This window comes from Drosophila albomicans, chromosome 3, assembly GCF_009650485.2.
Source record: "Drosophila albomicans strain 15112-1751.03 chromosome 3, ASM965048v2, whole genome shotgun sequence".
Lineage (NCBI taxonomy): Eukaryota > Metazoa > Arthropoda > Insecta > Diptera > Drosophilidae > Drosophila > Drosophila albomicans.
The window spans coordinates 29,838,691-29,864,189 of record NC_047629.2 but is presented as its reverse complement, the minus strand read 5'-3'; the positions used below and the strand labels follow the sequence as shown (position 1 = coordinate 29,864,189).

At 40.7% G+C, this 25,499-nt stretch overlaps 6 protein-coding genes across 7 annotated transcripts; 3 read left to right on the top strand and 3 right to left on the bottom strand.

Annotated features, from left to right (window-relative positions):
* The first annotated feature begins 9,547 nt into the window (after positions 1 to 9,547).
* LOC117568372 (queuosine salvage protein) lies at positions 9,548 to 10,890 on the top strand. Its single transcript, XM_034248975.2, has 3 exons — positions 9,548 to 9,820; positions 9,889 to 10,008; positions 10,066 to 10,890. Exons 1-3 carry the CDS (start codon positions 9,652 to 9,654, stop codon positions 10,839 to 10,841), a joined length of 1,065 nt encoding a protein of 354 aa, XP_034104866.1. The 5' UTR covers positions 9,548 to 9,651; the 3' UTR covers positions 10,842 to 10,890.
* A 971-nt stretch (positions 10,891 to 11,861) lies between these two features.
* On the top strand, positions 11,862 to 14,418 carry LOC117572170 (protein brown). Its single transcript, XM_034254820.2, has 5 exons — positions 11,862 to 12,279; positions 12,371 to 12,603; positions 12,675 to 13,258; positions 13,313 to 14,172; positions 14,228 to 14,418. The coding sequence occupies exons 1-5, from the start codon at positions 12,135 to 12,137 to the stop codon at positions 14,413 to 14,415; spliced, it is 2,010 nt and encodes a 669-aa protein (XP_034110711.1). The 5' UTR covers positions 11,862 to 12,134; the 3' UTR covers positions 14,416 to 14,418.
* On the bottom strand, positions 14,406 to 18,643 carry LOC117572169 (uncharacterized). The gene is made up of 9 exons (XM_034254819.2): positions 18,381 to 18,643; positions 18,089 to 18,190; positions 16,901 to 18,024; positions 16,704 to 16,838; positions 16,507 to 16,641; positions 16,378 to 16,439; positions 15,682 to 16,316; positions 15,455 to 15,615; positions 14,406 to 15,390 (listed from the first exon to the last, which is right to left on the bottom strand). The coding sequence occupies exons 2-9, from the start codon at positions 18,164 to 18,166 to the stop codon at positions 14,766 to 14,768; spliced, it is 2,955 nt and encodes a 984-aa protein (XP_034110710.1). The 5' UTR covers positions 18,167 to 18,190; positions 18,381 to 18,643; the 3' UTR covers positions 14,406 to 14,765.
* Positions 18,644 to 19,204: 561 nt separating this feature from the next.
* On the bottom strand, positions 19,205 to 21,348 carry LOC117572172 (xaa-Pro aminopeptidase ApepP). The gene is made up of 2 exons (XM_034254821.2): positions 21,284 to 21,348; positions 19,205 to 21,206 (listed from the first exon to the last, which is right to left on the bottom strand). Exon 2 carries the CDS (start codon positions 21,139 to 21,141, stop codon positions 19,300 to 19,302), a length of 1,842 nt encoding a protein of 613 aa, XP_034110712.1. The 5' UTR covers positions 21,142 to 21,206; positions 21,284 to 21,348; the 3' UTR covers positions 19,205 to 19,299.
* A 336-nt stretch (positions 21,349 to 21,684) lies between these two features.
* LOC117572174 (superoxide dismutase [Cu-Zn]) lies at positions 21,685 to 22,837 on the top strand. The gene is made up of 2 exons (XM_034254825.2): positions 21,685 to 21,851; positions 22,252 to 22,837. Exons 1-2 carry the CDS (start codon positions 21,786 to 21,788, stop codon positions 22,645 to 22,647), a joined length of 462 nt encoding a protein of 153 aa, XP_034110716.1. The 5' UTR covers positions 21,685 to 21,785; the 3' UTR covers positions 22,648 to 22,837.
* A 270-nt stretch (positions 22,838 to 23,107) lies between these two features.
* Positions 23,108 to 25,461, bottom strand: LOC117572173 (transmembrane protein 161B). Of its 2 annotated transcripts, XM_034254823.2 has the most exons (6): positions 25,292 to 25,461; positions 24,454 to 25,121; positions 24,139 to 24,396; positions 23,886 to 24,060; positions 23,547 to 23,826; positions 23,366 to 23,487 (listed from the first exon to the last, which is right to left on the bottom strand). In XM_034254823.2, exons 1-6 carry the CDS (start codon positions 25,292 to 25,294, stop codon positions 23,366 to 23,368), a joined length of 1,506 nt encoding a protein of 501 aa, XP_034110714.1. In that variant the 5' UTR covers positions 25,295 to 25,461. The 2 variants fall into 2 exon arrangements, with proteins under 2 accessions (XP_051860321.1, XP_034110714.1); XM_052004361.1 differs by having other exon boundaries at positions 23,108 to 23,826.
* Positions 25,462 to 25,499: the final 38 nt, after the last annotated feature.

Genomic DNA, 25,499 nt, shown 5'->3' with positions numbered 1-25,499 from the left:
AGTACCAAAAAGGGATCTTTTTTTAGTATTGCACTCAGAAGTCATCCCATTTTTTTCCATCATCCCATCATTTTTTAGATAAAGTTTATGTATGAAATATGTTAATTGGAGTTCAAATAAAATAAAAGTACAACAAAATTTTAAATTTAAAAAAAAAATTTTTTTAAATTAAAAAAAAAAATTTTAAAAAAATTTAAAAAAAAATTTTTTTAACTTCAAAAATTCTATGATTTTTTTCTGATCAGTGAAAAAAAACCGACTGAAGATATCTATTTTAGTTTAGAAGTTATTAATTAAATGCCGCTAGCGGGACCAAATCGCCCACTGTGTGTCGCTGCCATTTTGTTGTTGCAACTGTTGCAGCAACATGTTGTTGATGATAATGCTGTCGTTCGACTATGTTGCCATTGTTGTGAGTGGAGTTGAGCGACAGTTGGGCGGTAGCGAGGGGCATCAACAATAACGTCAGCTTAACTAAATGAAGGTCCAAGTGTCATGGATGCTTCTCAACTTTGACACGACGACGACGCTGGCGACGAGTTGCTGCTGCTGCTGCTGCTTCTGTTGTTGCCTCAGTCCCTTGCTGAACCTGCCTGACTTTGCCTGTCTGGCAGGTTGAGGGTCTCGGTCTCTCGCTCTCGCTCTCTCTCTCTCTCTCTCTCTCTCTCTGTCTCTGTTTCGGTCTCTATCTGGCATGCGGGTGCTTTGTAGTGATTGCAAGTAAGCAAGCAACTTTTATGTCAATCTCTAGTTGTAAAACTTACTTACAAACTTAACTCGAGGCAATAATCGCATGCCAACGGTTAACAACTGCCTGCAAAACTCGCAACTGGCTGGCAACTGGCCCCATCATGTTATATAGATACTAAAACATAATACTACTACTGCAAATAATATACAATTACAATTCTATTTATGGCACTGAAATAAAGGATATTCAGAGTGAAGGGAATTTCCCCATTCAATGCAGCATCAAAGTGTCGTATTTCCTTTTTAAGAGTAGCGCTATTCTTTTTTTGTATCTTTTTAAATGTTATACTAAATTGGAAAAGGAAAAAACAGCGCTTTATATGATACAATTATGAATTTGATTTTAATCAGCTTGTAATTCAGCAGAATTTTATGAATATTCTCAACTACGCACAGATTGCTTGTTAATTCCTTTTATTTTATTTATCTCTCATTTTATTACATTATTTATCTCTGTGGTATATTTAGAATGTAGTAGCATAAATATATTTCAAACTTTACTATACTTTACTTTTAAGTATATTTCAGTATTTTTAGAACGTTCATTGTGATCTGATATATTTTATATGGTATATTTTGAATGTAGCAGTATAAAGATATACCAAATAATCATTTCAATATATTATAGTATTTTTTTTCGGGTCTTCTTTGCTTCATTTGACAAGCTGGTATATTTTGATCTCTATGGTATATTATGAATGCAGAAGTATAACAATATACAAAATATAAATTTTTGAATTTTTTAGTATGTAATAATTGGGTATACTTTAAGGACAATAGCGCAGCACAGTGAACTGTAGCTACATAAGTAAAGTTAAAGAATAATTAAAACTGGCAAGTAATTCACCCTAGAGTTACTTTGATATTTCAACACACACCTCATTTAGTGCTCACTAAATTTCCAAGTATTCAAAACTGAATGTAATTCTATTTAATGTTGTACATACACAAATGGCAGGCAACTAATTGACGTTTGTTTTGTTTTTCAAAGGAATTGTCTGATGTCTGCATTTAAACTCATTTGGCGCCAAAAAAAGGCAAAAACTGGTGCAGCAACAAATTGCAGTGAATTTCTCCGTGATTTAAATGCAGTTTTATGGTCATGCAAGGGGCGGGGCGTGTTGAGTTCATTTCCATGTGCAAAATGCTGCGCATATTTCTGTGTCATTTACAGCAGCAAAAGCAAGAACAGCGACTTATTAACGCGCAATGGGAGCAATGAAATTGACCGCAACAACAACAACAGCAACTCGAGTTGAAGTAACAACGATGACGATGACGCTGATGGCAACAACAACAACAACGTCAGCGACGACAAACGGAAGCGGAAACGGCAAATAAACGCACGAGCGCTGACGTGAGTGCTCGACTGTGCTTTGCTCTGCCAGGTGAGGCACGAACACAGTGCAGAGACGGGGATGGGGTGGGGAGGGGAGGGACTGTGTGGCAACGGGCATTTATCTGGCGCTGCAGCAGACCTGCCACGCCTCGCCGCCACACGCTGCAGCCATAACATTGTGGTTGGTTGTTGCATGTTTGTGTGGCGCGTTCACTTCTTTCTTCTCCACACGTGAGTGTATGAGTGCTTTTTTTTTTGTTGCTCTCGTCGACATGATGCGGCGCCATCGGTTGCATGCATGGCAAGGATTTCTCTGCTTAATTTGTGGTTTTGCAAGCAAACAGCCAACGTTGCCGACATTGCCGACACATTTGTGTGGATGCCACGAAGAGAGAACGATGCAAAACACATACATAACATAAAGCCGCCAGGCGGCAACTGGCCAGCCAGCCAGCCAGCAGCAATTGCAATTGAGGTTGCAGTTGCACGAATATTCCGAGAAACTCTTAAATATGATTATGGCATACATATGTATGTGTATGTGTGCCACATCACATGCAAACACACAGAAGCTGCCACTGGCAGCTGCCACATCTGCTGGCATCTGTTCAATAGACTTAGATGCATTTGATTTCGTATCGCGGTGACGCCGGCAGCAACTGCCAAAAATTGAAGCCACAAAAATTCAATTTAATTGTCGCACATTAAGAGCACATTGCATTACATGTTGCATATCCTCAGTTGGCCATCATGCAATGCACAATGGCGCCCACAACTGGCAGCCATTTGCAATTACACAGAAAAATGCGCCCGCAGCGGAAATGGCAGCAATGTAAAGTACGGGTTCTGTGTCAGCAGCAGCAACAGCAGCAACAGCAACAGCAACAGCAGCACCGACAACGACAATAACAATTGCTTGTAATGCAACTGCAAATAATAACAAACTATGTGGCAGTGTCCTTTGTGATTGCCACCGTGTTCCCCCCTCGCTGGATGTCCGCTGCTCAACTGCTGAAATGAAATGCGCCATTTGCAATTGTAGTTTATTTAATACACACCACAATTAGTGTACATTGTGCACGCGAACAAACACGGCGGCGAGCACAATTCCTCTTCTTGCTGTTATTGTTGTTGTTGTTGTTGCTGCTGCAGCAGTGCTGCCATGTTGCCACACTATTTTGAGGCACACCGAAAGCTGCAATTGCAGTTGTCGCAGTTTTCATATCATTAAATGTAAACTATTTGGTTTAATTGGTATTAACAAGTGAACAAAACAACAGCTACAACCACAATAACAACAGCCACCAAAGATATGAATCAAGTTTAATCTACATTCAAGATATGAATTCTATTTGTAGTGATGAAGAAATAGATTATGGTGTAAAATAAATCTTATTATAATAATATAGATATGCAAATAATAGAATAATTGGTAAATAATTATAATAATAAATATAGATATAACATAATCTACATTCAAGATATGAATTCTATTTGTTGTGATGAAGAAATAGATTGTGGTGTAAAATAAATCTTATTATAATAATAAAGATATGGAAATGATAGAATTGGTAAATAATTCCAATATTAAATATAGAAATAACATAATCTACATTCAAGATATGAATTCGATTTGTAGTGAAGAAGTAATAGATTATGGTGTAAAATAAATTATAATAATATAGATATGGAAATAATAGAATTGGTAAATAATTCTAAATATAGAAATAACATACATAATAGTCATTATAAGAAAATTATTTTGTATTGAATAAAATTAAGTTATTTTAAATAGAAACTTTTACCCAAATAATGTGATTATTATATTAATTTATATGTCTATATATGTACACATTTGTAGAAATATGAGAAAGGATATTTACAAGGGAACTTCTAACAAGGTAACTTGGAACATTTGCAGCGAGAGCAAGTGAGAAAGCTACAGTCGAGAGTGTTCAACTGTAAGATACTTGTCATCCATTTTAAATAAAAGCAATACAGTGCTGTATTATTCTTAAACTATTCAAAATGAATTACAAAAAAATACTAAAATATACCGAAGGCTATCGAAAAAGTACTTCGCTATATACTTTAGTTTTTAATGTCAGTACCAAAAATCTCGCATATAAATCCATTATTTCCAAATCTAAATATTCTCTTGAAATATTACGGAACAAATTAAAAATAAACTAATTTTGTAGTCAGTTAAATGCTTTAACATTAACACTAACATTACCAGCGACATTAATCAAAATGGCATTATGCACTTTCAGCTTTCATTGAATTGAACGCATTTGAATCTTAACTAGATTATGCGCTCATTGCCCGTTCAGGTTCTTTGAATGAAAATCAATTATGAGCTCATTACTATATCAATTTTTACGAGCACCCTACAGACATTAATTGATTTTTAAGTGTCCAACAAACACACAGCAGACGAACAACAAGCACTTCGCAACGGGTTCAGCGGATTCAGCCGTTTATCCCGAACTTTATAACATATGTGTGCATATGTACATACAAATAGTTGTAGACACATTTATTGATATCCATAGTTATACCATTCTATGACGAACATTCACAATATGCACAAATATCTTAGACTGTTCACTATATTCAATAAATCAACTTAGAATTCAAATTTGAGAATTAATTATTTATTTTAAAATATATTTTTCTATCTCATTAATTATATTTTGTTGACTTCTTAATTTATATATATCATATTTACTTGTTCTTAACAATAGTTATATTGATTTATTTCTTTATCCAACTACTTCTGTTTACTTTTACATCAATCCAAGAATTGTTTGAAATTTTTTATTTATAATTAACTTATTTGTTTTCATTTAAAGTATTTTATACCGAAATGGTGTTTACATATCCATTTATTTTCACTTCTTGCTATTGTTTTGAATTGTTAATTTATACAGAAACTTTTGCTAAACTTTCTCTAAATACATTTTATGTTATATATGAGTCATATTTACTAATTTACTTATCTTTAAGCTGAAGCTTTTGACTCAAACCTTCATTAAGTTCCGCTTGAATGTCTGCATTATCATACTTTCGTTTCTGGTGACCATAAAAAGACATTAAATGGACGCTTTACTGTGCATACACATTTCTGTTTGCAGATTGCACATAGTTCTGTTTGCCGTATAGTAGAGTGTTCAGTGTGTGTGCATGGAGGCCATAAATAAAAGCGTTAAAGTAATCAATAATAAAAGCAGTTTTTATGTTGAACGTCACTTAATTTTTTGCCTCAACTAAATGCCAATTAAAATTCGTAATTATTTTTTAATGGCATTTTGTGGTCAATATCAGGGGAATCATTTCAAAAATCGCCTTTCGCTGACGTCTGCCCGTCATCATCGTCATCATCGTCATGAGCGTCATTCATGACCATCGCAATTTACGAGTGCAACACTAAGAATGGTGGATGGGAATGTACCTACATAAGTGCAATGACGAGCAAATGTCAAATGGCCAATAGACGTGGTCGTATCAATATCAATGGCAATAGTAATAGCTATAGCAATAGCAATAGCGATGTCAAAGTGGCGCCCAAGTGTCAGCCAAGTTGCAAGCAATTGCAGCACAACAAAAGTACACATGCTTTGAAGGTGGGTACAAGAAATCGCAATAAGGACCATTGTTCACAGTGAGGGTCATGTTCGTCCTCGAGGCACTTGTTCAATGAAATTTCAGCAATCATCGCCTCCATCAACTATTCGTTTGAGGATTGAATACATACATCGAGGACATGCCGCAAGTGACAATCATTTATATTTAATAAACAAGAAAACGCATGCAACACAATGACACGCCAAATGGAAAGTGGGGCGTAACCAGCTACCCTTTTCATTGGGTCTAAAGACGCCCCACAGGATAACCAGGAGTTTATAGCTTGAGACAATGGCCATCGTCTCAATACACTTCAAACGGTTTATCATGTATTTTGTGTTCTTGCTGTAAATCGAATCCTCTGAATAATGCAGCAGGTACACGCAGTTGGAGTCGAACATAGTGATGGAGCTGGCGTTGGAGCTACAGGGGAAAACGATCAGCAGCGCTACACAAAGAAAATAAATAAGCAAGCATGAAAGCGAAGCACGAAAACTAAGAAAACAAAAACAGAAAAACTGCAAAAGCTTAATGCAGCACCTGAAGATACCCTGTGAGCAATATGTAAATGCAATTTGCCACTCAATGTGATACTATTTAGGGTGGCACTGCTTTACAGGGTATGCCAAAAAAAGAGGACAATAAAAAGAGTATGCAGGACACAACAAAACTGTTTCGCTTCAGGCGGCATTCAAATTGAATATTGAAAGGAGAAAACTGCCAAACGCTTGAATTATGCATTAATGATGTGTCTCGCTCCGTTAAGCGGTAGCCGTTGTTGCCCCGTGGCCGGGTGAAGGGGTAAAGGACGAAAGCGTGGCAAAAGCAAAAGCAAAAGGACAGCACAAGACACAACACAATGGTCACCGCCCACTGTCCACATTGTCTGCTTGGCCAGTGGCTATTGGCTGCCATCATTGCTTATTAATTTTTTATGCGTCTGCTATTTTTATGGTTGACATGAAAGCGCTTTGCCCGTAACATTTTATGCTTCCCTCCAGTCACTTTAGTTTTCTTTTTTTTTTGTTTTTGTTTTATTTGTATTGCGGTTGATTTGTACAGTTACTGTGTACTTTTGTATTTCGGGTGCAATACTTTCTCTGACATTTGCATGATAGTTCGAAGAACGCACCAGGGATGTGAATTGATTTGCGGTCAGTTTGCATGGTATTTATTTGGCAATTACACTAGCATATCTATTATATGAATCATAGAGATATACAATCATTAGTCGTATACCTATCAAATATGTTTTTACTTACCTCTGATGAAATGTAGCAATTGTACTTCAAGCAAATATTTTTGCGTTCAAGAGCTTCGGAATAATAGTGACTAGGAATATGGCATCCTGCTGTGTGACTTTTTCCGCTTAAAGATATTCACTTATTTAATTACTTTTAGGTGTGTCGTTTAACCACTATAACTTTATAAATTTACTTTACTTTACAAAAAAATACATAACTACGCACGCGCACAAGCTTATCACAAGCCCGATCACTAAAAAATCGTTGCAAAATATCGATAGACATGCAAGTGCTGCCCATATTTTGCTCATAAATAAAAGTGTGTGCATATTGCCAGTGAACTGCAACCTGCAACTCTGCGTTGAGCATCTCTGTAAAACTTATTAGGAATTTAGCATACTTCATTTTACCTTAAGTTTGACTAAAGATAATAAAATGAATAATTAACTTCAATTAAAAAACAAACCTCAATTATATTACGGGCGCACAATCCGATCATAAAAACTTCGATTAAAATATCGATAGGCGTGCAATAACTGTTCATATTTGCCAGCTAAATAGCAGTGTATACACACTGCATGCAGAAATATGCAACACAGGCGTGCATTTTCATCAGTGTGTGCACCTGAGCGAAAATAAACCAAACAATGGAGCCGAGAGCCGCTGAAATCAGTTGACAAAAGACGTTAATTACCGGCATTAGCGCACATAACACAGGCCGGCTTATCGGCTCTATAAATTGAGCGCCGACCAAAAATTGTCAGGAAAAGCATAGACGGGGTGTAACCTACGGCTCTACCGCGTAAAACTCATTACATACCACAGAACATCGCCCACACATACACACACACACACACGACCGCAACATGTTGTAATGCGTTTTACTCCCCATGCCACCATTTTGCTTTATTTGAGTTTGTGCCCGTATTTTATTCTGGACTAGAACAACGGTCTATGCGGCAGTTTGGGTCAATGCTTTAAAGTTTAAACAATCATTGTAGCAGCAGAATGTTAACACGCTAATCTGTCAGTCACTGTGATTGGAAGCAAGGATATGAGCGAGCCACTTAAGGAGCTGTGGTGCTCCAAAGTTGCGGCTCGTCGCGCAACAGCTGAATGTGGCAAGGGACTATTTTCGTTATAATGTTGAAGATGATGATTATTATGATTATGGCGTGGTGCAACAGCAAGCGCGCCATATCCTTTGAAATGACAAAAATTTGTTGCTTTCAATGGCGCTTGACGGGTTTTGCTTGCTCCACTTGACAGCTTCGCCTTAGACTCGCATGAATCCCAGCAACCATTGCCATCAACAGCAGCAGCAGCGGCAACATCACGAGATGAGGACGCGCCTTATCAACTATGCGAGGCTTTGTCTAAATGATTATATGCGTGCGTATGTGTATGTGTATGTGAGTGTCAGTGTCAATGTCTGTGTGTTGCCGTCAGCAGAGCACGCCCCATTTTGGCTGCTGCAACCTGTTTTTGTTGGCGTCTTTTGTTGCGCTTAATGAATTTTACGTAAATTTTACGAGCGCTGATTTTCTGTCAGAGCGACACCGAGACACCCTCCCCACATTCTCCCAAAACCTTCGCAATCCTCACACTCAACACCCAAGCTATTAATCTACACTTTAGCGTAAAGTACCAGCGCAACCCCCTTGCGTTAGTTTGTAGGAAGCGTAGACGAATATGCGTGATGTGTGTGTGTGTGACAGAGAGCGAGAGAGAGAGCTTATAATGACAAGTTCAACAACAACTTAGCATTGTCTTGTGAGGACGTGACACCCCGACATTTGTTTGCTCAAGTTATGCAAATATTTTTACAGTCAAGAAGTTTTTGTTTAATTGCATATTTTGACTCGAATTACGCGTGTCATAAAGCAAGGATATGAAGCTTACTACGGTTCGGCTGTCATGTCGTTGACAATTAACCTTCCACAAAGGGAAAGAGTTAGTTGGCAGCTGAGTTCGTTAGATATGCATGCTCATCAAAATTACACGCACACCCTGTCTATCAGGTATTACAAGCGACACAACCAACAAGAATATTTGAAAACTCTGCATTTGGCGCCATTGCGTAATTTTTACTCTAAATCCCGCAGATTAACATTGTTGGTATATCACATTTGAATTTCTCTGTTAACGTATGCCAGTTATACTGGAATTAACATTCGGTTAAAGTGAGCATTTTGCGTTTCAGTTTTGCGCAGCTTCAAAAAGAGCTGCCAACTCATTTATGATATTGGATGCCGTACTTATCGATAACATTTGCGCACAATTTGAAAATGTATTTACTTAATTTATTAACAACTATAATTAAATATCTGCATTTATTTAAAGCAATGTATTATATTATACTAGCAGCGAAAGTAAGTTTTATGTTTAAAGTCAACCTAAATTGATAATATAAAAGTCTATAAGTTAATGATAATATTCTATTTCAAATTAAGTTGTATATCGATTACCACAACAAAAATGCAACATTGAGCGCACAATTTAAAATATGAATTTTCAACAGCCAACTATTTATACAAATATTAAAATGTACAATTAAAATGTGATAGCAAATTTAATTAAAAACCTTAATTTGCTCGTTTTATTTAAATTATTTAATAAACTCGAGGGAAAACTAATTCGATTTTACACCATCCCTTCAGCGTTGATCAACGGAAGCATCAAATTATCGATATGAGAGGAGCCAGTCTAATTAAACGAACACTTTCCAAGATAAGCAAAATGAGCACCACTCTAAATCCCCGAGAATCCGGCGAGCACATTGTGCGCCATGCGAAATATTTAAAAGTATTGCCCTCCGGCATTGAACGTCTTGTTGAGGAGATTGTTAGCGGCGTTCTTGGTAAGTGAATAACAAAATAAACACATCACATGTTTTAATTTCTCTCTTTTGAACTGTACAAACGATAGATAAGCGCATTGCTGTGGCCAATTTCTCACAGCATGAGCTTCATCCGTCACCCAATGATGATTATGCCGCCAATTGGATTTTCATTGTGGACACCCTCAACTTTTGCTTCTGGACGCCACGTGAGTTTCGTAATACCTAAGTTATCATAACATATATTTATAATATACACATTTTAGATAACTACACCAAGTACAAGGTGAATGAATACACCGGCTACTTTGCCCTGTGCGCAGCTATAAATCGAGCCATGAAGGATGGCTTGGATATAACGAATCCCGAGTTTTATGCCAAAATCGACTTGGCAACGCTGGAGAAGATCTTTCGTCCGGATGATGCTACCACACAGATTCCCTTGCTAGAGAAGCGTTTGGAGTGCCTTCATCAGGTGGGCGAGTGTCTGCTGACCAAGTGGCAAGGACGCTTTGAGAATGTGGTGAAGGAAGCCAACAATTCAGCTGTAAAGTTGCTGCAACTCATTGTGGATGAGTTTTCCTGTTTTCGGGATCAGGCTGAATTTGCTGGCGAACGTGTTTCGATTTTGAAGCGTGCTCAAATCCTTGTCGGTGACTTGTGGTCATGTTATTGTGGTGAAGGACTTGGATACTTCGAGGACATCGAAAAAGTAACCATGTTTGCGGATTATCGCGTTCCTCAGGTCTTAGTGCACTTTGGAAGCTTGGAGTACACACCAGAATTGCTGGAACTGCTTAAGAAGGATACCATACTGCAGAACGGCGATGCCATGGAGGTTGAAATAAGAGGCGCCTCTATTTACATCATCGAAGAAGTCAAGGATGCTGTGCTGGCTATCCTAAAGGAAAAACATCCAGAGGTGGACACACGGAGTGTGAATTCCATTTTAATTGATCAGTATCTTTGGGATTACAGACGTGAGCACGCCGCCGAATTGGAGTATATTCCATTCCACAAGGTGCTCAGCATCTATTACTAATGAACATGCCAAGCATGAATAAAGTTTGAATACTCAAATTAAATACTATGTTGTTATACTTTGATACCTTCATATTCTAAGAAGTTTCACAGATGCAATTAATAATTTGCTTCAGATTATGTAAATTCGTTATAGTCTAAATTTACTGTACTGTCACAATCTCCGACAATTTAAGAGTTTAATTCCCTATTTTTGGTTCAGCGCAAATAATTTGCAGTATCATGAAATCAGGTCAAAAACACAGTAAAATTTACGATTCTATACGAATAATTTTGAATTGAATTAAATAAGCTAAAGAATTTCTCTATAGACAAATCCAAAGAGGTAATTAAGCAGGCGATGAACCGTGAGAATAAGGTGCAATTATGTAATTTCAAAAGTATTTAGTGAGTACTAACCTAGGTCTTAAACTAGAGAGATAATTAGATGATGTATATGAGGATAATTACTCAACACAGATAGCACAGTCATTATTTATTAATTCGAATACTACAAGTTTACGGAATTTCACCTGCTACTACAAATAGATTAGGTTTACCACAATATGATCTGCGCGATTATGCGATTGTCTATTAGTTCTACTCTATTCCCATTTTATTTAGCGGTGTATTGGCCTTCAGACTGTGAGCACGTTAGTGACATGATTTAATTGAATTGTAAACAACAAGACTGCTCTGTCTCCGCCTAGCCAGACACTTCTTCAATGGGTCTGGGTTGTGTGAGCTTAGACAGCGAGAGACAGAGAGAAGAAGACTCCTCCGTCTTTGTTTGTTTGCCGCTGAGGCAGTCAAGAGTCAATGGCGCATCTGGTCGGAATACTATAAATGTGAATTGATAAGCGACAATTAGCTGCTAAAACCGAAATGCGGTCAACAGTTTAATGTTACTTACGGGCCAAATGCAGCTGGGGGTAGAAAACCACGTTGCCATCAACGACATGCCACAGTTGCCGTCGATTCGTTGTCGCGAACGGTTCGTTGTCTGCCCTCTCGGATCGGTTTTGAGCGGCACTTTTGTGAAGCGGACGGAACAGTTACAGATTTAAGGTTTCCCTCTACCTCCGGACTGAAAGTGGATGTAACGTGTGAGCCAAACAGACAAAATGCTAAAGCAAATAGTGCAAAAGATAAGATAAAAAGAACTCGAGAGTGATAAGCGATAAGCGTGGGTGTTGGATTAGTATCGGATGCTGTTCCCACATCGAGCACAATAACCCAACAAAAAAAAAAAATAAAACTGAGATAGTCTTATTTGTCGTGCGTTGAACTCTTCAGCTGCAGCTGCATCTTTACGATGTCCGCAGAGGATTTAAGTGCACAGTCGGGTCTGTGCCTGGAGTGGAAGCAGCTCAACTATTATGTGCCAGCCCAGGAGCAGAGCAACTACAGCTTCTGGAATGAGTGCAAAAAGAAGCAGGAGCTTCAAATTTTACATGACGGTAAGAGTTCACTTCGAATTGTGGAATTTGATTGCCCAATTGAAAAATAATTGTGGTGTGATGTGGATGTGGTTACTCTCGCTCTTCGCAGTCAGCGGTCACCTCAAAACCGGCGACCTCATCGCCATTTTGGGCGGATCGGGGGCGGGCAAAACCACATTATTGGCAGCGATTTCGCAACGTTTGCGCGGTAATTTAACCGGCGATGTGGTTTTAAACGGCATGGCCATGGAACGGGATCAGATGACACGCATCTCCAGCTTTCTGCCACAGTTTGAGATCAATGTTAAAACCTTTACCGCCTACGAGCATCTGTATTTTATGGTAAGACTTCCCTTTTGCCTCTTAGTCTCTTTGGCATTAACAGCGCCAAGTTGTCTACTCCTCCGAATCAGTCGCACTTCAAGATGCATCGCAAAACCACAAAGGCGGAGAAGCGTCAGCGTGTCTCGGATCTTCTCTTAGCTGTGGGACTAAGGGATGCGGCACACACACGCATCCAGCAGCTGTCGGGCGGCGAGCGAAAGCGTCTCAGTTTGGCCGAGGAACTCATCACCGATCCCATCTTTCTGTTCTGCGATGAGCCCACCACGGGACTCGATAGCTTCAGTGCCTACTCCGTCATCAAGACACTCCGCCATCTCTGCACACGGCGACGAATTACGAAACACTCGCTGAGCAAGGTCTATGGCGAGGATTCGTTTGGCACGCCCAGTGATGGCAACAGCTCGGGCAGCAACTCCATTGAAATGGAATTTGTGGAAAACTCCCATGAAAGTCTGCTGCAGTCCATGAAGGAGCTGCCCACGTTGAGCGTCCTCAACAATAGTCCCAACGGCACACAGAAGAAGGCGGCCATCTGTTCGATTCACCAGCCCACATCGGACATCTTTGAGCTCTTCACGCACATCATTCTCATGGATGGCGGTCGCATTATCTATCAGGGTCGCACAGAGCAGGCGGCCAAGTTCTTCACAGAGTAAGTGACACGGGAGTTATATAATAAAATAAATATTAAATGTAATTCATACAGCATGGGCTTCCTGCTGCCACTGAACTGTAATCCCGCCGACTTCTATCTGAAGACCCTGGTGGACAGCCATGGCAAGGAGAACGCTGGCGAAAAGCTTCGCATCAGGTATGAGCATGAGACGGATGGTCTCTATACCGGCAGCTGGTTGCTGGCCAGGAACTACAGCGGTGACTATCTGAAGCATGTGCAGAACTTCAAGAAGATACGCTGGATATATCAGGTGTATCTGCTGATCATACGCTTCATGACCGAGGATCTGCGTAATATTAAGGATGGACTGATTGGCTTTGGCTTCTTCATGGCCACCGCGGTGACGCTCTCTCTGATGTACTCCGGTGTGGGTGGCCTGACGCAACGCACCATCCAAGATGTGGGCGGCTCCATATTCATGCTCAGCAACGAGATGATCTTCACCTTCAGCTACGGCGTCACGTACATTTTTCCATATTCATTACCTATCATCAGAAGAGAAGTGGGCGAAGGCACCTACAGTCTGTCCGCCTATTATGTGGCTTTAGTTGTGTCCTTTGTGCCGGCGGCTTTCTTCAAGGGCTACATGTTTTTGTCGGTGATCTATGCATCCATTTATTATACACGCGGATTTCTTCTCTACGTAACCATGGGCTTTCTGATGAGTCTGTCGGCGATTGCCGCCGTCGGCTATGGCGTTTTTCTCTCCAGCCTTTTTGAGACCGACAAAATGGCATCGGAGTGTGCTGCGCCCTTCGATCTGATCTTTCTCATCTTTGGCGGCACCTACATGAATGTCGATTCGGTGCCCGTGCTCAAGTACTTCTCGCTCTTCTTCTACTCAAACGAGGCACTAATGTACAATTACTGGATTGACATTGACAACATAGGTGATATCACTACATCATAATCATATTTTGCTTTCTAAAACTTCTGTCTCGACAGATTGCCCTGTCAACGATGAGCATCCCTGTGTCAAGAGCGGCTTGGAGGTGCTGCAACAGGCCTCCTTCCGCACCGCCGAATACACCTATTGGATAGACTGTGTCAGTCTTTTGCTGGTCGCCTTGGCCTTCCACATAGTCTCATTCAACTTGGTGAAACGTTACATTAATCGCAGTGGTTACTATTGAGTGAATCTTTATTTTTATAGTATGCTATTCCATCTACAATTTATTTTTATCATTCTAAGCGCGGCCAGTAAATTGTTCAACCTACATTTAGCATCAATTAGTAGTAGTATTAAATCATTTCATTTGTTACCTTTTACTTCAGCGAAAAATATTGCAAATCATATGTGTTTTAAGTTAATGTTGTGTGTGTAGTCGTCCTTTATCTCCATTTGATTAAAGTACCGGAAATTTCAATAAATTACGCTAAAAACAATCCGTGAAATTTGGAACATTTTGTAAAAATAAATAGTTTATGATCCTGGTACTTTTACCAATAAAGAAATAAAAATAATCAAATTAAAAAAAAACTTTTAGCTATCAAACGATATTTGGCGCTTCGCTTTAGCGCTGGACTCGCCGCTAACAACAGTTGCTGTGACGGGCAACTTGCGCCCAGATCCGTTGCTGTTGCTGCCGCCACCAAAGTACGGACTGATGTTTCGCTGATCCTTGCCGGTGAAGTTCTTTTGTGCCGATCTTCGCTGCTCGCAGTGCACATTCTCTCTCAGCGCCAAACCGCCCAAATTACTCTTCGACGAGCTGTTCTGCAATGACGGATTTGGCTGGATGGGCAGTTGCTTGCTAAAAAGATCCTCTGAAATGCGTTCCATTAGACTGGATTGCGTAGCTGAATTTGAGGTTGCAGCTCCTTGACTCATTTGACTGAAACCGAATGAATCGATGGAGTTCTCGCTGCCGAATAAATTCTGCATTGATCCATCAGTCTTGCTGTGCGTAAGCGACATTTGCGATAGCGAGTGCGATGAGTTCTGCGACAACAGCAGCTTTCGTTGTGCAAACTCCTCGGGTCCAATGTAGCCTGAGAGTCGTGCACTTGATTGCAGCTTGGTTTCACTCTCCTGACTACGTGCCTGCAGGTAGATGTCATCAGGCTGCTTGCCCGCTATCACGCTAAACGCGTACTTCTTGGCTAGCCTGCATAAGTTAAGCAACGAGTCATAAACAGGTAATAAAAAGCGGGAATAATTCCAATACTAACCGAAGCAATGTTTCACTGTTGCTGGTTGTGTGTCCCAGGTAAAATTCTTGAAAGATGCGTTTAACAATACGCGCCAAGTCCGCCGCATGTTGCCGGAAATTCTCATGCTTCGCAGATATTTTCTTTTCCTGCAGCGCCTGGGAAACGGCCCACAGCAGTTTCTACATAAAAATACAGTAAAATGTTAATATTTTAAGGCTGTATATTATGGAAAATTCAAAGCGTACCTTCCGTTGATTGTCTGTCATGGCGCTCTGAGGTGTGGCACTCATTTCAGAATGTGCGCGATGCAGTTTACTGATCGTCGGTGTTGTGCTGGAGGCCAAAGTGCTGCTGCTGCCACTCAGACCATGGCTTAGTCGCGGCGTGTTGGCAAATGGTGATGGCTGCATGTTGGCAGCAACATTTTGTTGCGATGTTGTGGAGGAACCTGCTCCAATGCAAAAGCTTTGACTCTTGATCTTGAGAGCGCGTGGCGTGAGACCGCTGCCAAAGGCGCTGCCAGCGCGGAACAATTTGCTACTCTGACTGGCCAGCTCAGCAGCATCTTCATCGTCGCGGGCATTGCGTTTGCGCTTGAGAAGCGATTCCAGCTGATTGCTAACGCAAGTGGCACTGCTGGGAGTGCTTTGCTGGCAACCATTGTCGGGCGAGAAAAGTGCACGCTTCGATCTCTCCACGCGATTGGCAATCTCTGGCTTGAACAGGGGCTTGGGAGGGAACAACAGCTGCTGCTGTTGTTGCAGTGACTTGGCTGGACTTTGGAATAGGGCGCGCTTCGAGGTTTCACGCGATGGTCCTGGCTTGATGAGATCAGTGCGAAACAGACGCTTGCGTGCTGAGGAGGACGGAGTTTTTCGAGCTGCAAATATTCAACATTTAGTATGGATTGTTTTCACAACTTGCATTTCATTATATTATACCTTTCTTTTTGCTGCCGGGCGTTTTACGTTTTGGTGTTGCTTTGCGCTTATTACGATCTTTTCTGTTGATTGTAAGATTATGGTTAATATATGTTAAGTTAATATATAATAAATGCGAGCTATATTTACTTTTTATCCAGAAGTATTTGCGGCCCTATGGAGCTGTTCAGTTTAATTGAGTTTGTCGCCAAATTGGCCGAGGAGAAGATGGCTCGTCGCTTGGCTAAATGACTAAGGCGATTGCCTGGCGACTGAGTGAGCATTCTGCAAAGAAAAAGTATCAGTTTAGCTGCCCAGTGAAGTTGAGAGCCAATCACAATACTCACTTCATGCGCATGTTGCGCTTCTTGGCACTGGATGGTGAACGCACATAGGAAGTGGCCGTCTCAGCGCCCACATAACGTTCCACCACCGACAGACTGAGGTATTCGTTTTGCTCGGCAGCTTTATTCAAGTTGAAGCTGCAATGGTGAATTAGGTTATTAGTTACATCGTCACAATTGAAGTTCTATGACGCTCTTACCTTAGCCCGTGATGACGCACACCCAGCACCTCGCGCCAGCTCATGTTCTGCGCCTCAACCAGACTATGCGTAGGCTTGAACAGCGAAGATGTGGCACAGATGCCACTATCCTCAATTCTGGATGCTGGTGTGGCATCGCCGACATTGGTCTCACTGCTGACCAGAAAGTTGATCACTTTGGATTTCATGCTGACTACAGCACTGATGACATCGGTGTCCGGTATGGTCACTGTGGGTGGCGGACGCACACCCTGCAGACAGCGACGTATACGCCTGTAGAGCTCACGTTCCCGTCGGCAGTTCTCCAGAAAAAGAGCGCGTGGATCGCCACTCGTCAGCTGCACATCTTGCGTCTGCTCATCGCACACAAAACTAGATTCCGTTGGTGCTGTCAGTGAGTAACGTGCGCTGGCATTGTGACTTGTTGTGGGCGCTTCGCTTACGCATTGGCTCTCCTCGAGGGCTTCGGGTAAATCCTCCAGCGTTGTGCCCAGACCCTTGTCCGTCTGGTCATCGTCATCATCATCATCGCTGTCGGCAAACAAATCTGGCGAGCGTTCGTTGTTGATCTTCTTAAATATAAATGATTCCGACAGCTGTTCTTGTTGCTGCTGTTGTGATTGTTGTTCTTGTTGTTGGGGAGCAGTCTCTGAGGAGATCGTTGCAATGGATATGTGAGAACTGCTTGGCATCTCAGTCAGACTTTTGATTTTGCCATTAAAGGACAAGCTGTCCGTTGGCGCAGCAACCGCTTCTTTTTCTGTTTGCGCAGATGTAGCTGCCATGTCGACGGCATTGCAACTATTCTCTTCAAGAATGCTATTGTAGAAGCGAGGAAAGACAACCATGCCTGGCGACGATTTTTGTTTCGCTGGGGCAGCAGCAACTGTTTGGTTGCTATTCGTTTCGGGCAACTTTAAGTTCTGAAGTTGCGAGCCGTAAAGACGCTTATTAACTTGGCCATAGGGACTGTCACCAAAGCCACGAAATTGCGACTCCTGGCTACCAAGCAAACTCAATTTGGTGGCATTGTCATTGCTCAATGGTTTTGGCTTCAGCAGATATGGTAGATTCATATTCTCCTCGTCAGATATTGGGCCCTCATTGTTTTCACTGAGCGAAGACTGCAGCACATAAAACATGACTCTTTAACACTTTTCTATTTATAATTAGCTAATACGAACTTACCCCGCTGCCCGTTGATGGCTCCGAATCGTAGCTGTTGTTTATTTTATGCGCTGTATTCAAGGAGGTTAATGGTTCCATTATTTTTCAACTGCTAAGGTTCAACTGCAATGCGATTAAAAACATTCATACATATGATGTTAAAATTAGATTTTTTGGTACAGGCTCGCTTTAGTACAATGGGCGAGGCTTAGTGCAAAGCTGGCACAATAATTGTATAACAATATTAGTTACTTTCTCATGTGAATTGACCGCAATTGAATCCAAAGTTAATCAGGATTCAATGGGCATTTACCTTTTGAAATGTGGCACTTTTCACAAAACGATGCGGCGGCAAGAGAAAAAAATGCGCGCGCATTTGATGCACTTTCTTCTTTCACACACTATTTACGCATTCACAATTTAGATATATTTGTGAATGCTAATTAAGACTGTATAGCATAGTTTATGTGTTACGACGCGATTTTAAGATTAATTGCATTTTTAAGTAAATATAGATGAAAATAAAATATACTTTTTACAAATTGCGTGCTCCGAACATCTGCCACTGCAGTGTGACCGCGACGCTAATGATGAACGATACCATACGGTCCACAAATAAATACTAGCTTATATCGTTGTAGCCGAAGGAAATACCATGAAGAAATACCAACCATTCTCAGGCTCTGGAAATACCATTAATACCATTATATTAATGTATTTAACAATTTTTTAGACTATAATACATCTTACATGCTTATGTTGAGACCATACATTTTTAAATAAGCGATAAGTGTTCCACATACCTTGAAATTGTTAACTACAAAACTTTATTTTCTAGCTTTTTTGTAGACTCCAATTGTTCAGAACTGAGTACTGACAAAAAACATTTTAGATTAAATTTACTGTGTATATAATTTTATTACTATACTTTATCATAATAAAATGTGCCTACTAAAAAAATTTATGGGTTTTTGCAAAATATTACTTTATGCCCACAAAAATAATAAACATCGCGTCATCTCAAACATTGCTAATTCCATGTTTTTAAAAACTTATCTAAAACATTTTACCTGTAACACCAATCTTTTAGATATTAAAATCTTCCCTCCTAAAAAAGTCGGTTTTAATAATGTAATATATGATTTAATCAGATTAAACAAATTCGGTTACTGAACATTGTGTTTCTGCAATACAAATATTAAATGATAAAATGCATAGATGAATAATGATTATTATAAGGCTTTGGTTTCTTTTTGAAGCCAATTTAGAGTGAAGGCATCCTGCGACAAGAGCGGAGAAAGTGTCTCCCAAACCAGCTTATGATAATCATTAAGCAATTTAATCTCCTGTTCGGTAAGCAGATCCTTAATAATCATCTTTGTTTGCTTGGGGCACATGGTAACTGTTTTAAAAGTGAGTGCACCGCGATCAGCAAAATTGTACTTCACCTGGGCAGGCACAATTTGTACAATGTCCTCGATGCGAATGCCAAACTCGCCATCCTTGTAGAATCCAGGTTCGTTTGAAATAAACATGTTTTGTTGAAGGCCAGGATCGTCGGGCATTAGACGGAAACCAACTCCCATTGGACCCTCGTGGACATTGAGAAAATGCCCAACACCATGACCAGTTCCATGACCGTAGTCCAAACCAATGTCCCATAGAGATTTTCTAGCCAGTACATCTAAAACTTGACCCTTAATCTTGGTGGGAAATACCGTCGAACCGAGTGCCAATTGACCCTTTAGCACACGGGTGTAAGTCTCCTTTTGAAAGTCCGTAGGTTGGCCAAAGTGTAGGGTTCTTGTTACATCGGTTGTGCCATCTATATACTGAGCGCCCGAATCGCATAAGTAAACCTCTTTATCGTTGATTGGACGATTGGTCTCCTTTGCCGGGTGATAGTGAATCACCGAACCATTTGGACCCGATGAACTAATTGTGGTAAAGCTGAGGCCCATGTAATGATCCTTGGTCTTGCGAAACGATTCCAATTTGTCGGCACCGGACATCTCATCTACCGGCTGACCTTTCTGCACAGCATCCTCCAGCCAGGCAAAGTACTGGCATAGTGCAACACCATCGCGTATATGGCTATTAATGAATCCTTCGATCTCCTGCTGGTTTTTAATTGCCTTGAGCAAAGCAATGGGCGTGATCTCCTGATGCCGCAATGACTTTGGTACAAGCGAATTCAAATACAAACTGCTTGTCGATGATATCCATATTTTGCCCTTGGCATTAGAAGCAATTTTCCGGACACCATCACCAATAGCCTCGTAGGGCTGTACGGTGATCTGCACATTGTTTTCGCTTAGATGCTCCTTAATGTTATCCGGCAATTTTTGGCCATCCACGAAGAGCACAACATCGTCATGGGTAATGATCATGTAGGCGAAAAATACTGGATTATAATCGATGTCGGAGCCACGCAAATTCAAAAACCAAGCGATCTCGTCCAGAGCACTAACGATAAGAGCACTAGCATTTTGCACCGTCATCTGCTGACGAACTTCATCCCATTTTTGGGCGATCGTTTTGCCAGAGAAGCGCAGCTGCAGCGTTATGATTTTGTTTGAGGTGCGAGCCGGTTGATCGTCACCCCAAACATCATCAATTAAGTTGCTTTCGATGCCCACCAAATTGCATTCTGCTGCATTCAAATCCTTCTCTATGGTCTTGCCCAATCGGAAGGAGAAGAGACGTGGGTCAACGCCAACAGCGCTGCCCTTGGCCAAATTCTTGCCTAGCCAGGCGCCAATCGATGGAGTTGTGGCCAATCCATCTCGCATCAAAGTCCAATTACTATCGAGCTCCTTCTCCGCCTGCTGATAATACCGTCCATCCGTCCAGAGCAGTGCCTTATCATTCGTTATGACCGCCGTTCCCGCCGATCCCGTAAAGCCGCTAATGAAGGCACGTCGTTCATCGTGTGCACACTGATATTCGCTCTGGTGGGCGTCATCCGAGGGCACCACATATGCGCATATTCCTGATGCTTCTGGTGCAGTCGAGGCGCGCTGCATCAGCTCGCGCAATTTCGATAATTTTTGCGTTGTGGCCGCTTGTGTCATGATGGTTTTGAACGATGTACTGAATTTGTGCGCCAGTTTTCTCCACTAATCTAAAAGCGTTGTTTCTTGAACAAATAAAGCGATAAGCAATCGCTGAGATAAGTAAGAAATAATCGCGAGAAATAATTTATGTATTTATTACCAAACCGGCAGTCATAAAATAAACTCTGATTTGGCAATTTTGCAGCTGACTTTTCTCTTTGTTTTTACGCACATTAAAAGTGTTGAAGAACACACAAAAACTTAATCGATAACACATTACAATTTAAAAAGATAATTTGAAAAGAACTTATTATTGGATATATTAACCCACAACTCGCAAAGTTTTGTATTTAAGTTCTCAAATAAGTCTCTATACGATTTGTAAGTAATTTAATATAGTTATTGAAAACCGTTAAAATAAATTAAAATGTATCGAAAGCTCTATAAGATTACGCGCCATTTCCAAATATACCAATTTACGATATACAGTGTAGCCAGGTGCCATTCATTCATTGCAAATGTTTGGCATTAAATGGCATATTTTGGAAACTGAACTTGCTGCCACACTGCATTCCCAAACCGACCGAGTTGTTCGATCGAAAAGTTCTACAAGTTTCTCGTGTTATAACTTAAACTCTGCTTTCAGTAGCTAAAAGTCAATAATGGTGGTCAAAGCTGTTTGCGTTATCAATGGCGATGCCAAGGGCACCGTTTTCTTCGAACAGGAGGTAAGTTACCGCTAGTACAGAAGAAAACAAGATGCAAAGAAAAAAAATATGGCAGACAGCAATTGCTAAGGTCAAAGTGCCGGCGTTCACACCGCACCACACAGCTCTCTTAAAGCATACACATATGCATATGTATGTGAGATGTGTTGTTGTTGCGCTGCTACTTGAATTTCAATTGGCTACTTAGATATTTTGTGCTGTGTCATTTAACAAATGCAGAATTATATAATCAAAACAACAATGCGCACTTGTTGCGGCTTCACATACACACACATTTATAAATGAGTAGCATTCTGTAGTCATGATTACACCTAGTTTTGCTTATCAAATTTGTCCAGAGCTTTATCTGATACCTCGTATATCTCTCTCTCACTCTCTCCTTGATCTATTTCAATTTCAGTCGTCTGGTACACCCGTTAAAGTAACGGGAGAAGTTACTGGTCTGGCGCAAGGTCTGCATGGATTCCACGTGCATGAGTTTGGCGACAACACCAACGGATGCATGTCATCAGGACCCCATTTCAACCCCCACAAGAAGGAGCACGGTGCACCCACAGACGGTGAGCGCCACTTGGGCGATTTGGGCAACATCACGGCCAGCGGCGACGGTCCCACTGCGGTCGATATCACCGACAGCCAGATAACTCTCTTTGGCGAGAACAGCATCATTGGACGCACTGTTGTGGTCCATGCGGATGCCGATGATCTTGGCAAGGGTGGCCACGAGTTGAGCAAGACAACTGGCAATGCTGGCGCACGCATTGGTTGCGGTGTGATTGGTATTGCTAAAATCTAAATGGGCCACTTAATGGTTATATTACATATATATACATACATACATACTTTATGCATATACTAATATATGAATGGAATTTAGCTTACTAATAGCAGGTCATTATCTACGATTCCCCTTGATTTGTTACTTGTTTCAACTTTTAAAGACAACCTTTAAGGTTCAATAAATGGTGTTTTCAAATTGGAAATAATGTCTAACTTTACACTGGCAACTAAAACCACAACAATGTTGATGATAAGGGTAGCTGATAATAAATTACAGAGAGGTAAAACCACAACACTGTTAAAGGGTAGTTGATTATGTTATATTTAACAGCGTCACTTCAAACCACAACACTGTTAAAGATAAAGGCAGCTGGTAGCTAACAGCATCATTTATATAGACAACATTAGTAAAGGGCAGCTGTTAATTGACAGCGAGAAACCCCAACGATGTTAAAGATAACAAAAAACGCAATGAATAAATTTGAAGATTTTACTTGTGAGTGATTAAAAATATGTTTACTAAAAACTTAGTAAACAAATGTTCATATATAAATTATTATTATTTACAAATAGTACAGCGTACGTAGAAAAAACCAATTAGATCAACAGAGCTATGGTTTGACTATCAAAAACAATATCAACGAGTTCAGGAGAAACATGAATTCTAGATTAATTTAGTACTATATGTATATGGGTGGTGCCTTTGGTGTGAATTTGACTTTTAATGGCTTCAATTAGGTCTTATTGAAATACGACTGATAGACGATGCCCAGCGATGAAGTGGCAAAGAGAGTAAAGTAACTCCACCAGGTGGCAAAACCCAGAAATCCCTTATACACTTCCGTAGAGAACACCTAAAAGTATTGTAAAATAATATAAGATTGTAAAAGTATTGAATTCTCAAGTTCTTACATTTTTTTAGACTAGTAAATGAAGCCTGCAAAGATTGTGCCGACTCTAAAATATTGAATTCCTGTTCGACATTGGCTTCTAGAGCTTCGGCGGCACTTGGCAACGCAGCCGCCACATCCGAATCGGCAGCGCATTCGTGCTGCAAGACGACACTCTCCTTAAATATGCCGGCCCAACTGAATCCACCGAGACTCTTGTACATCAGCGTCAAATAGAGGCACAAGATGAGCGGGGCAGCAAACTGCAAGGTTACCACACAAAGATAGTAGAAGATTGAGGATATCTGCGGAAAGAATTGTGAAATTAGCAGACGTATCATTTTGGAGTTCAAGTTGAGCTTGCCTTCTTTTGAAATTCGACATTGGTGATTCGACCAGCTTCCTTGCGCAAATCGAGTATCTTGTCATAGGCCAAATTCAGGTACGACTGCAGATAGATGGGCATCAATGCGAATCGCACAATCACCACAAACACAACCAGCAACAGACGCAAAGTTTCGAAAACATGGGGCTTCAATCTGCAGGAAGGGAAAGTTAATACAGCCATACAGTGATTAGCAAATATGATCCTTCATCTCATTACTAGTATTACTCACAGTGGCTGTTGCATGCCCTCGAAAACGCGCACCGTCAAATAGTCACGACTAATTGGTCGAATCCACAATATGACTAAGATGAAGGGCAGTATAAAGCTGAGATTCAATAGCACCTGCAATATGCGATTGCCGCGACAGTATTTAAGGGAATCCCAATGCATTTTGGCCATTCGCAGACCAGGAAACGTAAACAGCGAGCCCAAGAGACCGCAACTCAAAGCCAAAAAGAACTTGACAACAATTTTCGAGGCGGGTCCGCTGCAAAAATCAAAAATCCTATGATATATGAAATAAAATACAAAAATATATACTTACGATGAGGGCAGACCCTGTTCGGTTAGGAACTTGGAGGCGCTTGCATTGAAGCTGGTGTAGGCATCTTCTAAGCCCGTTTCCAGAATACGTTCATCGATGATGAGTACAATCATGGCAATCAATAAATAAACCAGACAGGCGACTATCACCATGGAACGCTCGCCAATTGATTCTTCACTTTGGAAGTACAACACAGTTAGGGAAGACAGCAATTTCAATGCAAAGAATATGACTAGCAGACACCACACCATGCTCAAATTGATTTCCTGCTTCAACGGATAGAAATAGTGAAAGACTTCCGAGCACACATAAACGATTCCGGCATAGACGCTGAAATCCACTAGCCATTGGTATTCGGTAAAGTAACGCAAATGAATCACATCGCGTTCCAGCACTGGCGACGTCTCCAGCTCCACTTCTATGCTCCGGGGCACATGGAATTGCTGCGATCCTGCGCCATTACTAATGCCATTCTGCTTATGTTTTCCCTTGGCGGGTCGATCCTTGGGCACGCCACCTTTAGTGCGCAGCTCGTCATCCGTGGGATGCAGATAGCGAACGAGCCCAGTGCGGCATAATATCCATTTGGCGAAAGAATAATGTGGACTTAGCTTCTGAATGACGCTGACCATCACCAGCGTGATAACCAATTGGGCTCCTAAAACAGCCTATATAAAGACACATTAACATTTATTAGCATGCGACAACGTGTGATTTTTGTTCATATGTAACCATTTTTGGGTCAAATCTATTTTTGGTCCAATTATTATGCACATTCCATTTTTCCGGGCACGCCACACTGACGATCTGTTTTTGTTGGCTTTGCGCCATCACTTACCATTGTTTAATGCGGCAATGGATTCTATGTTGAACGGTGGCTGAACTTTGTTACAATTTGTGCTAATTAATCTGTTAATTAATTCATGTTTCCTGCTTAAAAAGATTTGTGTAAATCTTTGTCCAATTGTATCAATTGTTCGTAACAGTGTGACCGCAAGAGGTGAAAAAATGTTGATAGCAAATAGAACTATCGATTACTTTTAAGG

Excerpts from the sequence above, each read along its gene's own strand:
- LOC117568372 (XM_034248975.2), top strand. The coding sequence starts at position 9,652 with ATGAGAGGAGCCAGTCTAATTAAACGAACACTTTCCAAGATAAGCAAA. Across the intron at positions 9,821-9,888 it reads GATTGTTAGCGGCGTTCTTG|ATAAGCGCATTGCTGTGGCC; the intron begins GTAAGTGAATAA and ends TACAAACGATAG. Across the intron at positions 10,009-10,065 it reads CTTTTGCTTCTGGACGCCAC|ATAACTACACCAAGTACAAG; the intron begins GTGAGTTTCGTA and ends TACACATTTTAG.
- LOC117572170 (XM_034254820.2), top strand. The coding sequence starts at position 12,135 with ATGTCCGCAGAGGATTTAAGTGCACAGTCGGGTCTGTGCCTGGAGTGG. Across the intron at positions 12,604-12,674 it reads ACGAGCATCTGTATTTTATG|TCGCACTTCAAGATGCATCG; the intron begins GTAAGACTTCCC and ends CCTCCGAATCAG. Across the intron at positions 14,173-14,227 it reads GATTGACATTGACAACATAG|ATTGCCCTGTCAACGATGAG; the intron begins GTGATATCACTA and ends CTGTCTCGACAG.
- LOC117572169 (XM_034254819.2), bottom strand. The coding sequence starts at position 18,166 with ATGGAACCATTAACCTCCTTGAATACAGCGCATAAAATAAACAACAGC. Across the intron at positions 16,839-16,900 it reads GTGCGTCATCACGGGCTAAG|CTTCAACTTGAATAAAGCTG; the intron begins GTAAGAGCGTCA and ends TCACCATTGCAG. Across the intron at positions 16,642-16,703 it reads AAGCGCAACATGCGCATGAA|AATGCTCACTCAGTCGCCAG; the intron begins GTGAGTATTGTG and ends TTTTCTTTGCAG.
- LOC117572172 (XM_034254821.2), bottom strand. The coding sequence starts at position 21,141 with ATGACACAAGCGGCCACAACGCAAAAATTATCGAAATTGCGCGAGCTG.
- LOC117572174 (XM_034254825.2), top strand. The coding sequence starts at position 21,786 with ATGGTGGTCAAAGCTGTTTGCGTTATCAATGGCGATGCCAAGGGCACC. Across the intron at positions 21,852-22,251 it reads CCGTTTTCTTCGAACAGGAG|TCGTCTGGTACACCCGTTAA; the intron begins GTAAGTTACCGC and ends TTTCAATTTCAG.
- LOC117572173 (XM_052004361.1), bottom strand. Across the intron at positions 24,397-24,453 it reads GAACAGGGTCTGCCCTCATC|CGGACCCGCCTCGAAAATTG; the intron begins GTAAGTATATAT and ends TGATTTTTGCAG. Across the intron at positions 24,061-24,138 it reads GAGGGCATGCAACAGCCACT|ATTGAAGCCCCATGTTTTCG; the intron begins GTGAGTAATACT and ends CCCTTCCTGCAG.